This window comes from Coenobita brevimanus, chromosome 15 (genome assembly GCF_032717465.1).
Source record: "Coenobita brevimanus isolate Jiangsu-jjx chromosome 15, ASM3271746v2, whole genome shotgun sequence".
Classification (NCBI taxonomy): Eukaryota; Metazoa; Arthropoda; class Malacostraca; order Decapoda; family Coenobitidae; genus Coenobita; species Coenobita brevimanus.
In genome coordinates this window covers 663,793-676,069 of record NC_136968.1, presented here as the reverse complement: position 1 = coordinate 676,069, position 12,277 = coordinate 663,793, and the positions used below count along the sequence as shown (strand labels likewise).

Here is a 12,277-nt window from a genome sequence, read left to right as displayed (position 1 = left end):
GCAAACTGACTCAAAATTTTTTATCTTTCTTTTGCAAACTGGTTCAGAATTCTGAATTTTTTTTGGAAATGGACAGAGAATTTTTGATTTTTTTGCAAGCTGTCTCAGAATTTTGGATCTTCTGCAAACTGGCTCAGAATTTTGGGTCTTTCTTTTGCAAACTGGCTCAGAATTTTGGATCTTTTGCAGACTGACTCAAAATTTTGGATCTTTCTTTTGCAAACTGGCTCAGAATTTTGGGTCTATTGCAAACTGGCTTAGAATATTAATCTATCTGTATTAATCTGTCTATCTATAGCCAGATGCCTCAATCCCGTACGGGGTGGCCACAAATAAATCGCCTCCATGTCGCCCTGTCCCCCACCCTTTCGCCGCCCTCCCTCCAGCTCACACCCCCTCTCTCTCATATACCTCTCCACCCCATTATGAAAAAAAGGTTAATTAGAGTTGCAGGAGGGGAAAAATAAGTGGGAGGAATGCAGATTTTTCCATTTCTGTCTCATCCCATGCCATTTCACTGCCCTCCCCCCAACTCACACCCCCTTCTCTCTCATATACCTCTCCACTCCATTATGAAAAAAAAATGGGTATTTAGTTTTGCAGGAAGGGAAAAGGTAAAGGGGAGATGTAGAATTTTCCATGTCTAGATAATCCTGCAGAAACAAATACGAGGTACAACAGGAATTGGTCATAAAAATAAATGAAAAAAAAAAAGTTGTTTCGTTTTGCAGGAAGGAAAAAGCCTCTATCTATCTATTGCCAAACGCCTTACTCCCGTACGGGGTGGCCACAAACAAATCGCCTCCCTGTCGCCCTGTCCCTCGCCATTTCACTGCCCTGCTCCCAACTCACACCCCCCTCTCTCATATACCTCTCCACCCCATCCCTCCATCTCATCCTCAGCCAGGAAAAAGTAAAGGGGGGAATGTAGAATTTTCCATGTCTAGATAATCCTGCAGAAACCAGTATGAAGTACAACAGGAATGAGCCATAAAGATAAATAAATAAAAATAAATAGTTTTGTTATGCAGGAAAGGGGAAAAAAAGAATGAGGGGGAATGCAGAATTTTCCCATGTCTAGATATTCCAGCAGAAACAGATGTGAGCTACAACAGGAATGGGTCATAAAGATTTTCAAATTTTCTTCCCATTCTATAACCATATTTTAAAACAGCCTCTTGAATACTGTGCCCCCCCCCCCCTTGTTTTTTTTCTTTTTTCTTTTTAATTCTAGCGACCTTCAGATAATATATTTGGCTTATGAGAGAATTTTCAATCTGGAGGAGTTATCATTCTGTCTGTCTGTCTGTAGCCAGATGCCATAATCCTATTAGGGGTGGCCATTTGTCTTTTGAGTTAGTTTCTTGGGGAGGGGCACTAACCCTCCACCAACCCACTTGTAGGGAACACGTATGGTTTGGTTATATGGTTACCACCCAGTGTTGTAAATGGTTTCCTGGCTTACAGGAAACCATTAGGCTTGTCACTCAATGTAAAGCCACCTCAAAAGGAAAGAAATGTAATAAAGTGTGACAGGAAAGTTGAGAGAAATAGGAGGAGAGGAGGGTAGTCACAGAAAAAGTATGATAAAGGTGAAGGAAGAAAGTTATATGTAGCCCTTATAAACCCCTTCACATACAGAGGGCCCTCCTGAGTTGTGTAAAGTCTTTGGTATCAGGAGAAAAAATATACGTACAGTTTAAAAATACAAACATTGGATTCCAAGGGTTAAACCACTAAAGGGAAGGCTACCTACCTACCTACAGCCAGATGCCATAATCCTGTAAGGGTGGCTGTTTGAGTTAGTTGTTTTACTGGGAGGGGCACTAACCCTTCGCCAACCCACTTGTTGACACATAGGGAACATGTATGGGTTGGTGATGTGGTTACTACAGCTGCCTTCAGTATTTTACAGTGATTTCTGAGGCACGAGGCAGAGATGAAACATGTCTGACCTTGTTATTGCTATAGTCCTTTTGCCTTAACTTGGCCCAGATTTTCACCATGTTGCAACTAATATCACATAGTTCATTGGCAGACTAAGACAGTACTATAGCTCTGTGTCCTTTCTACAGCACTTCTTCATGACTAGCATCTTCTGATTTTAATATGCTGTTACAACCAAGCATTCAAGATGGAGAGATGGTAGTTTTAGGCCAAGTTAGTGTAAAAAGTGTACAGTTTCCTTTTGCAGAGTGGGATGCAGGCTAACCAATGCAGTGTTCTTTGGAAATGTGGGAGTAAATTTAGAATAGAGAGGGGGCTGTGAATTGGGAGCAGGGCAGTGAAATGGCGGGTGACAGGGTGACGTGGAGGCAGTTTGTTTGTGGTCACCCCGTATGGGATTAAGGCGGCTGGCAATAGATAGATAGATAGATATTTTAGGGTAGATTTTGGGTAATAAATGCTGTTTTAGTATATGAGAGAAGGGGGTGTGAACTGGGGGTAGGGCAGTGAAATGGCAGGGGACAGGGTGACATGGAGGCAATTTGTTTGTGGCCACCCCTTATGGGACTGAGGCATCTGGCTATAGATAGATAGATAGATTAATATAGATACGATTCATTGCCATTATGGAGCTGCAATTACTGATGATATTATTGGTAAAAATGGTCTGCCTCAGAATTCACTCTTAATGTTATCAGTAATATTGCTTTATATAACAGCTGAGAATTTACTGCATTATAGTGAGCTGGGGGGAGGGCAGTGAAATGGCGGGGGACAGAGCGACGTGGAGGCGATTTGTTTGTGGCCACCCTTTATGGGATTAAGGCATCTGGCAATAGATAGAAAGATAGATAGATATAATATTGATTCTCGGCATCAATATTAGGGCTTTGCTTCAGATATCAGGGGCTTGCTTCAGGTGTCAGGGGCTTGCTTCAGATAACAGGGGCTTGCATCAATATTAAGGGCTTTGCTTCAGATATCAGGGGCTTGCTTCAGATGTCAGGGGCTTGCCTCAGATATCAGGGGCATGCTTCAGATATCAGGGGCTTGCTTCAGATATCAGGGGCTTGCTTCAGATATCAGGGGCTTGCCTCAGATATCAGGGGCTTGCTTCAGATATCAGGGGCTTGCTTCAGGTGTCAGGGGCTTGCTTCAGATGTCAGGGGCTTGCTTCAGATGTCAGGGGCTTGCTTCAGATGTCAGGGGCTTGCTTCAGATGTCAGGGGCTTGCTTCAGATATCAGGGACTTGCTTCAGGTGTCAGGGGCTTGCTTCAGGTGTCAGGGGCTTGCTTCAGATATCAGGGACTTGCTTCAGATATTAGGGGCTTGGTTTATTTTTGTATTTTGATTTTTATTATTGTTATTATTATTATTATTATTATTATTATTTTCATTTTTGAAGGCTCCAACTTGCTTGTGTGTTGTTATTATTGTTATTATTCTTATTATCATCATTATTATTATCATTATTATTATTACTTATTATTATTATTATTATTATTATTATTATTATTATTATTATTATTTTCACTTATTAACAGTATTTATTTATCTATATATTTTTGCCCACACCATCAAAGTTGTCTTTGTGTTGATATGAAAGTTTTTGCATCATTCCTTTCTGAGTCAATATTTCCAAGTCACACAGTTTTTATAAGTAGCATACAAGGTGGTGTTAAGGCAGAATGTGTGAAGGACGATTTGGTGTGCTAAAGGAGTGCTGACATTACGAGTGCTTCTTAGTGTGCTAATGTAAGGGGTGCTGACATTTTGAGTGCTTCATGGTATGCTGAAGGAGTGCTGACATTTTGAGTGCTTCTTAGTGTGCTAATGTAAGGAGTGCTGACATTACGAGTGCTTCTTAGTGTGCTATTGTAAGGAGTGCTGACATTTCCAGTGCTTCTTGGTGTGCTATTGTAAGGAGTGCTGACATTTTGAGTGCTTCATGGTGAGCTGAAGGAGTGCTGACATTTCCAGTGCTTCTTGGTGTGCTATAAGGAGTGCTGACATTTTGAGTGCTTCTTGGTGTGCTGTGTAAGGAGTGCTGACATTTTGAGTGCTTCTTGGTGTGCTGATGTAAAGAGTGCTGACATTTTGAGTGCTTCTTAGTGTGCTGTGTAAGGAGTGCTGACAGTTTGAGTGCTTCTTGGTGTGCTATAAGGAGTGCTGACATTTTGAGTGCTTCTTAGTATGCTGTGTAAGGAGTGCTGACATTTTGAGTGCTTCTTGGTGTGCTATAAGGAGTGCTGACATTTTGAGTGCTTCTTAGTATGCTGTGTAAGGAGTGCTGACATTCTGAGTGCTTCTTGGTGTGCTATAAGGAGTGCTGACATTTTGAGTGCTTCTTGGTATGCTATAAGGAGTGCTGACATTTTGAGTGCTTCTTGGTGTGCTATAAGGAGTGCTGACATTTTGAGTGCTTCTTGGTGTGCTATAAGGAGTGCTGACATTTTGAGTGCTTCTTGGTGTGCTGTGTAAGGAGTGCTGACATTTTGAGTGCTTCTTGGTGTGCTGTGTAAGGAGTGCTGACATTTCCAGTGCTTCTTGGTGTGCTATAAGGAGTGCTGACGTTTTTAGTGCTTTTGGTACTGATATTGCTATACTCCTTTTTGCCGAACCTGGTCCGGAATTTCATATGTTTGCAGCTCATTTCACATAGCTCCATTGCAGAATAAGACAGCACTACAGCTCTATGTCCATGCTACAGCACTTCTTCATTACTAGCATCATGTTCTAGTGCTAATCTACTTTTACAGCTGAGCATTCAAGAGAGAGGTGGCAGTTTTGGTCAGCCTCCCTATTCAGTCCCTTAATCTTGAGGTCACACTTGTATGTCCTCATCCCAGGTCTTTTTCGGTCTGCCTCTCGTAACATTACCTCCAACGTTCACACTTCTCACTTTCTGCACCCATTTGTCATCCCCCATCCTCTCCACTTGCCCAAACCATCTCAATCTACCCCTCCTCATCACAACACCAGTACACTCCAGTCCCATCCTTCCTCCCAAACCATCTCAATCTACCCCTCCTCATCACAGCACCAATACACTCTAGTCCCATCCTTCCTCCCAAACCATCTCAATCTACCCCTCCTCATCACAACACCAATACACTCTAGTCCCATCGTTCCTCCCAAACCATCTCAATCTACCTCTCCTCATCACAACACCAATACACCCCAGTACCATCCTTCCTCCCAAACCATCTCAATCTACCTCTCCTCATCACAACACCAGTACACTCCAGTACCATCCTTCCTCCCAAACCATCTCAATCTACCTCTCCTCATCACAACACCAATACACTCCTGTTCCATCCTTCCTCCCAAACTATCTCAATCTACCTCTCCTCATCACAACACCAGTACACTCCAGTCCCATCCTACCTCTTAACTCTTCCATCGTAAACCTAGCCTCCCCCAGGCCTCACGCTCGGGGACGCACTGCACATCCACCTAATCATTGCCATTTCTGTACGTTTGAGCCTGCGAATATCCTCCTCCTTTACTGCCCAGGTCTCACTACCATACAGCATTACACTCCTAACACATGCCACACACTATTAAACAGCATGCTACTGGAATGACACACACACACACACACACACACACACACACACACACACACAATATTCAAGCCTTCAGAATCTTGACTCAGCCTCACAGACATAGCCATCTGTGATTATTTTATTTATTTCTGTGTTTCTATCTATCTATCTATCTATTGCCAGATGCCTCAATCCCATTTGGGGTGGCCACAAACAAATCGCCTCCACGTCGCCCTGTCACCCACCATTTCACTGCCCTGCTCCCAACTCACACCCCCCTCTCTCATATACCTCTCCACCCCATCCCTCCATCTCATCCTTGGCCCCTCCCTCCCTCTCCCTCCCCCACCTCACTTACATACACGCTCTTCGTCAGTCTTTCACCCTCCATCCTCTCCACATGGCCAAACCACCTCAGTGTGTTCCTCATAACGCATCCTATCACATCCACATCCACACCACAACGCTCCTTTATATCCTCATTCGTCAGCCTGTCTCTCCACGTGACTCCACAGGCTCCTCTTAAATAACTCATTTCCACTGCTCTCACTCTTGACTTGTGTCCTTCCAACAACGTCCAAGCTTCACTTCCATTTTTCGATTTCTGTATTTACTGTAATGAATTTCTCTCTCTACAGGTGTGGCTCGTATACTGTTGTGATGTAGCCATTCTGTGTACTACCATGTTAACAAATACAAAAGTATAATTCTAGATAGATAAAGAGATAGATAGATAAGTACAAAAACATAGTGCTAGATGGGTGGGTAGATGGATAGATAGATAGATAGTTAGATAAGTACAAAAACATAGTGCTAAATGGGTAGATAGATGGATGGATAGATAGAGATAGATAGATAAGTACAAAAGCATAGTGCTAGATGGGTAGATAGATGGATACATAAATAGATGGAGCGTTCGTTTTCGTTCGTTTTTAAAGGCTCCAACATGCTTGCATGTGTCGGCCTTGGTCACCTAATGGCGGCTCTCCATGCTGCACGATCCATTGCAGCCTCCCTGTTCAGTCCCTTAACCCTAAGGTCACACTTAATGACCTCGTCCCATGTCTTTCTCGGTCTACCCCTCATAACCCCACCCCCAATATTAACACTTCTCACCTTCCTCACCCAACTATCATCCCCCATCCTCTCCACATGTCCAAACCACCTCAATCTACCTCTCCTCATCACAACACCAATACACTCCAGTCCCATCCTACCTCTCAACTCTTCCATTGTAAACCCAGCCCCTCCAGGCCTTGGACGCAGGGACGCACTGCACATCCACCTAATCATTGTCATTTCTGTACGTCTGAGCCGGCGAATGTCTTCCTCCTTCACTGCCCAGGTCTCACTGCCATACAGCATTACACTCCTAACACATGCTGCATACAAAGACCCCTTAGCACGTAGGGAGAGCCCCCTCAATGTCAGGAGAGGCAAGAGCTCCCTGAACTTCTTCCAACCACTTCTCACCCTAGCCACAGAGCTAGCTCCAGCCCCACCTCCAGCACACAACATGTCTCCTAAATAACAAAACTCTTCCACACACTCAAGAGATTCACCAGCAAGTTCAATTCTTTCACGTCTGACGATCTCCACCTGCTCACCCCGGCACGCCGTACACATAAAATCAGCATTATCTCGCAGTCTACCTCTGATACCACTACATCTCTTATGCACCCATTTATCACACACACCGCACAAGATGGAATTACTTCCCACGCCCTTGTGGCAAACTGCACATGGCCACTCTCCCTCGTCTTTGACAGTACCGCCACCAACCCTAGATATCATCACTTTTGTTTTATCTGCATTTACCCTTAAACCCTTTTGCCCCATACCATCTCTCCACTTCCTAAACCTTTCCTCCGCCTCCCTTTCATTCTCTGCAATCAACACCAAATCATCAGCATACAACAACTCCCACGGGAGTCCGTTTCTAAAGTCATGGATGGTTAGATATATAGATAGATGGATGGATGGATAGATAGGTAGATTGATTGATTGATAGGTGGATGGATAGATAGGTAGATTGATTGATTGATAGGTGGATGGATGGATAGATACAATAGATAGATGGATAGATAGGGCCTTAATATAATGCCTTGCTATTGGCCAAAGTATGTAGGCAAGGAAGTGGGATCTGGAGGGCTTTTATATGGGGCTTTGAGTTAATAGATTCGACAATGTGAAGTTCCTCATAAAAGAGAGAGAAAAAAAATAAAATAAAATAAAATCAGTTGTGAGAGAGACAGACTGTGACATGTTAAAGAAAGAAAGAAAGAAAAAGAAAATAAAATCAGTTGTGAGACAGACTGTGACATGTTAAAGAAAGAAAGAAAAAGAAAAAAATAAAATAAAATTAGTTGTGAGAGAGACAGACTGTGACATGTTAAAGAAAGAAAAAGAAAGAAAGAAATCAGTTGTGAGAGAGACAGACTGCGACATGTTAAAGAAAGAAAAAGAAAGAAAGAAATCAGTTGTGAGAGAGACAGACTGTGACATGTTAAAGAAAGAAAAAGAAAAAAAGAAAATAAAATCAGTTGGGAGAGAGACAGACTGCATGTTAAAAAATTTAGTATTCTCGTCCTATGCATCCTAACCAGTAATGTGCGTTTTGTGTGTGTGTGTGATGAGCGGGTGAGAGCCATGTTATCACAATTTCCTCTCTCTCTCTCTCTCTCTCTCTCTCTCTCTCTCTCTCTCTCTCTCTCTCCCTCCCTCCCTTTTTCATGATGGTATCTGAACAGCGAAAAATATTTATCTATCTATTGCCATATGCCTTAATCCCATAAGGGGTAGCCACAAATAAATCACCTACACGTCGCCCTGTAAGTGGGTTACGGAGGGTCAGTGCCCCTTCTTGGAAAACCACCTACTCAGAGACAAGCGGCCACCCTTTATGGGATTATGGCGTCTGGCTATAGGTAGATAAATAGATAGACTTTGTACATTAACATCAATTTTAATCCACAGAGAAACACACAGGGGGTAGTGATGATGATGATTATTATTATTATTACTGTATTATTTTTTTGTACTTTGTCTCAGCTATTTTCATTCGCAGAGAAACACAGATGATAATGATGGTGATGATTTATTTATTTATTTTATTTTTTCATTTTTACTTTATATCAACTGTTTTTATTCGCAGAGAAACACATAGATGGTAATCTGTATCTATCTATCTATCTATTGCCAGACACCTCAATCCCGTACGGGGTGGCCACAAACAAACCGCCTCCACATTGCCCTGTCCCCCGCCATTTCACTGCCCTGCTCCCAACTCACACCCCCCTCTCTCATATACCTCTCAATCTCATCCTTGGCCTCCCCCTCCCTCTTCCCCCCTCCACCTTACTCACATACACTCTCCTCATCAGTCTCTCACTGATGATGATGATTTGTTTATTTTTTTCACTTTTACTATATATTAACTACTTTAATTTGCACAGAAACACAGCGATAATAGTGATGATGATTTTTATTTTTATTTTTGTGCATTGCTTTCTATCAACTATTTTCATTCGCAGAGAAACACATCGATGGGGTGGAATTCAATGGATGTGCCAGCCAAGCGGAATCCTCGGCCTCCTCCTCCGGGAAGAAGAAGAAGACCCTCAAACTGCCCCGGAAGAAGAAAAAGAAGGACAAGGAGAAGAAGAACAAGAAAGGGACGAAGGGAGATGCAGATAAGGATGTGGACGAGAGCGAAGGGGCCGAGGCAGGGAAGAAGAAGAAGAAGAAGTGGTTGTTTTAAGATGATGGTTGTTACAGAGGTCGTTAGAAGTGTACGAAGACTGAGACAGGGAAGAAGAAGAAGAGGCGGTTGTTTTGAATTGATGGTTGTTACAGAGGTCGTTAGAAGTGTACGAAGAGACTGAGACAGGGAAGAAGAAGAAGAGGCGGTTGTTTTGAAATGATGGTTGTCACAGAGGTCGTTAGAGAGGAGTGTATGAAGAGGCTGAGACAGGGAAGAAGAAGAGGCAGTTGTTTTGAAATGATGGTTGTTACAGAGGTCGTTAGTGAGGGGTATAGGTCGTTGGGTGGTCATTAGGCTGTGTGTGTGTGTGTGTGTGTGTGTGTGTGTGTGTTATTAAAGTGAAGTGACTCAAGAGGAAGAGGAAATGGAAGAGAAGAAAGGCAAGAAAAGATTAAAGGGGAATGCGTATAAGAATGATGAAATTGAAGAAGGTGTTTTATGTTCGTTAGTTAGATTGTTAGTGATAGATGGAGGGTGCATAGTTCAGAATGATGGAAATAATGAGTGGTTGCAGGAAGGGAATATAAACGGTGGTTGTTAAAAGGATCGTTAGTGATGGACATGTCGTTTGGTGGTTGTGTTAGGGTGGTTACTGAGATAGTGAAGGCTGTATGTTGTTAAGGTGAGATATTAATGAGGAAGAAGTAGAAGGAGAAGGAGGAGGGGGAGGAGGAGTAGAAGAAGGAGAAGGAAGAGAAGAAGAAGAAGAAGGAGGAGGAGGGGAAGAAGGAGGAGGAGGAGAAGAAGAAAAAGGAGGAGGAGGTGAAGAAGAAGAAGAAGGAAGAGGAGGAGAAAAAGAAGCAGGAAGAGGAAGAAGAAAAAGAAGGAGGAGGAGAGGAAGAGAAGAAGAGGAGGTAGATGAAAGAAGGAGAGAAGAAGAGTGAGATAAAAGGAGGAAGAGAAGGAAGAAAATGGTGAGGGGGGGGAGGGGCTTGGAGAAGGATATGCATGAGAGGAATGGGACCAAACAGTTAAAAATAAGTGGTTTGTTTTGCGGTAGTGGTTAGTGATGGTGAAAAAGGAAATTGTATATTATTAAGGTGGAAGAGAGAGAGCTGAGGAAGGATATGAATAAGTTGTTAGAGATAGATGTTGTGGTTGATGAAGAGATTGTTGGAGAGAGAGTGAGTAAGAGAGAGAGAGAGCAAAGAAGAAATAGTGTGTTAAAGAGAAATGGGAAAGGATAAGAAATCAGTTTTTTGAGACAGAGGTTGTTGGAGATAGAGAATTAAAGTGGAGAGAGAGGGAGAGGTAGTGAGCAAGAGAGAGAGAGAGACAAAAAAAGAAATAGTGTGTTAAAGAGAACTCAGGAAGGATAAGAAATCAGTTGTTTGAGACAGAGGTTGTGGTTGTTAGAGATGGTTGGAGAGAGAGAATTGAAATGGAGAGAGAGAGAGAGAGAGAGAGAGAGGTGGTATGGTGTAAGATAGAGTTGTTATTGGGGCTGGGATGTGGGTTGTAGGTGAAGGATGATGGTAGATAGATAGGTAGATAGATAGTGGTGTTATTAAGGCTGGAATGTGGGTTATAGGTGAATGATGATGATAGATAGATAGGTACATACACAGATAGACTGGTAGATACATAAATAGATAGATGGGTAGATGTATAGATTGATGAGTAGATACATAAATAGATAGGTGAGTAGATACATAAATAGATAGATGGGTAGATACATAAATAGATAGATGGGTAGATACATAAATAGATAGATGGGTAGATAGATAGATAGATGAGTAGATACATAAATATATAGATGGGTAGATAGATAGATAGATGGGTAGATAGATAGATGAGTTGATAGATAGATGGGTAGATACATAAATATATAGATGAGTAGATACATACATAGATAGATGGGTAGATATATAGATAGATGGGTAGATAGATAGATGAGTAGATACAAATATATAGATGAGTTGATAGATAGATGGGTAGATGCATAAATAGATAGATGGGTATATTCATAGATAATTGGATAGATAGATGGGTCGATAGATACATAGAGTTGTTACTGAGACTGGACTGTGAGTTGTAATTGAAGCAAGTAATGGCCCGTCTCAGTTTATGTTGGTATGTCCTGCTGTTGTGATTTTTTGTGCTTTTTTAAGTAATTTTGGTTAGGTTATAATTATTTTGGTACTTTTGGAGTAATTTTAGTACTGTGCTTTATTTTTTTTTAGTACATTCCTCTTTACTGTAGCGTTGTAGTGGTCTTGTGTTTGTTTTTATTGTGTGTAGTTTGGGATGGCGGTGTTTTTCTCGTACTCATCATAGTGACTGTTTTGGATGTGATAGAAAGCGTTTGGAGAAATACATTAAGGTGGTTTGGCCATGTGGAGAGGATGGAGAGAGAGAGACTAACAAGGAGAGTGTATGTGAGTGAGGTGGAGGGAGGGAGATGGAAGGGGGAGACCATGGATAAGATGAAGGGATGGGGTGGAGAGGTATGAGAGAGAGGAGGTGTGAGCTGGGGGGAGAGCAGTGAGATGGTGTGGGACAGGAGTACATGAAGGAGATTTGTTTGTGGCCACCCCATTCAGGATTAAGGCGCCTGACTATTGATAGATAAATAGATAGATAGACCTTGTGATTCAGGGACAGAATTTGGACACTAGGGAGACTGATAGAGATTGTTCCTCATAAGCTGAATATCTATCTGTCTATCTATCTATCTATAGCCCGACACCCTAATCCTGCAGAGGGTGGCTGCAGACAAAACGCCTCCAAGTCGCTCTGTCACCCATCATTGAACTACCCTCCCCCCAACTCACTCCCCCTTCCCTCATATACCTCTCAACTCCATCCCTCCACCTCATCCTCGGTCTATCCCTCCCTCTCCCTCCCTCCACCTCACCTACATACACCCTCTTAGTCAGTCTTTCATTCTCCATTCTCTCCACATGTCCAAACCACCTGGTGTATTTCTCCTAATTTGTGAAGGTGAATATCATGATGAGAAGAGGCAGTTTGAATGATGATGATGATGGTGATGAAAGAAGGTGAAGATGGTGATGA

General features: G+C 42.4%; 1 protein-coding gene across 1 annotated transcript in view; it reads left to right on the top strand.

Moving 5' to 3' along the window:
* Positions 1-9,286, top strand: part of MICAL-like (protein) — an 83,033-nt gene extending 73,747 nt beyond the window's left edge. Inside the window, exon 10 of the mRNA XM_080265382.1 lies at positions 9,030-9,286. Within this exon, the coding sequence (XP_080121508.1) occupies positions 9,030-9,256 (227 nt within the window). The 3' untranslated portion in view covers positions 9,257-9,286. The remainder of the gene's footprint in view (positions 1-9,029) is intronic.
* Positions 9,287-12,277: the final 2,991 nt, after the last annotated feature.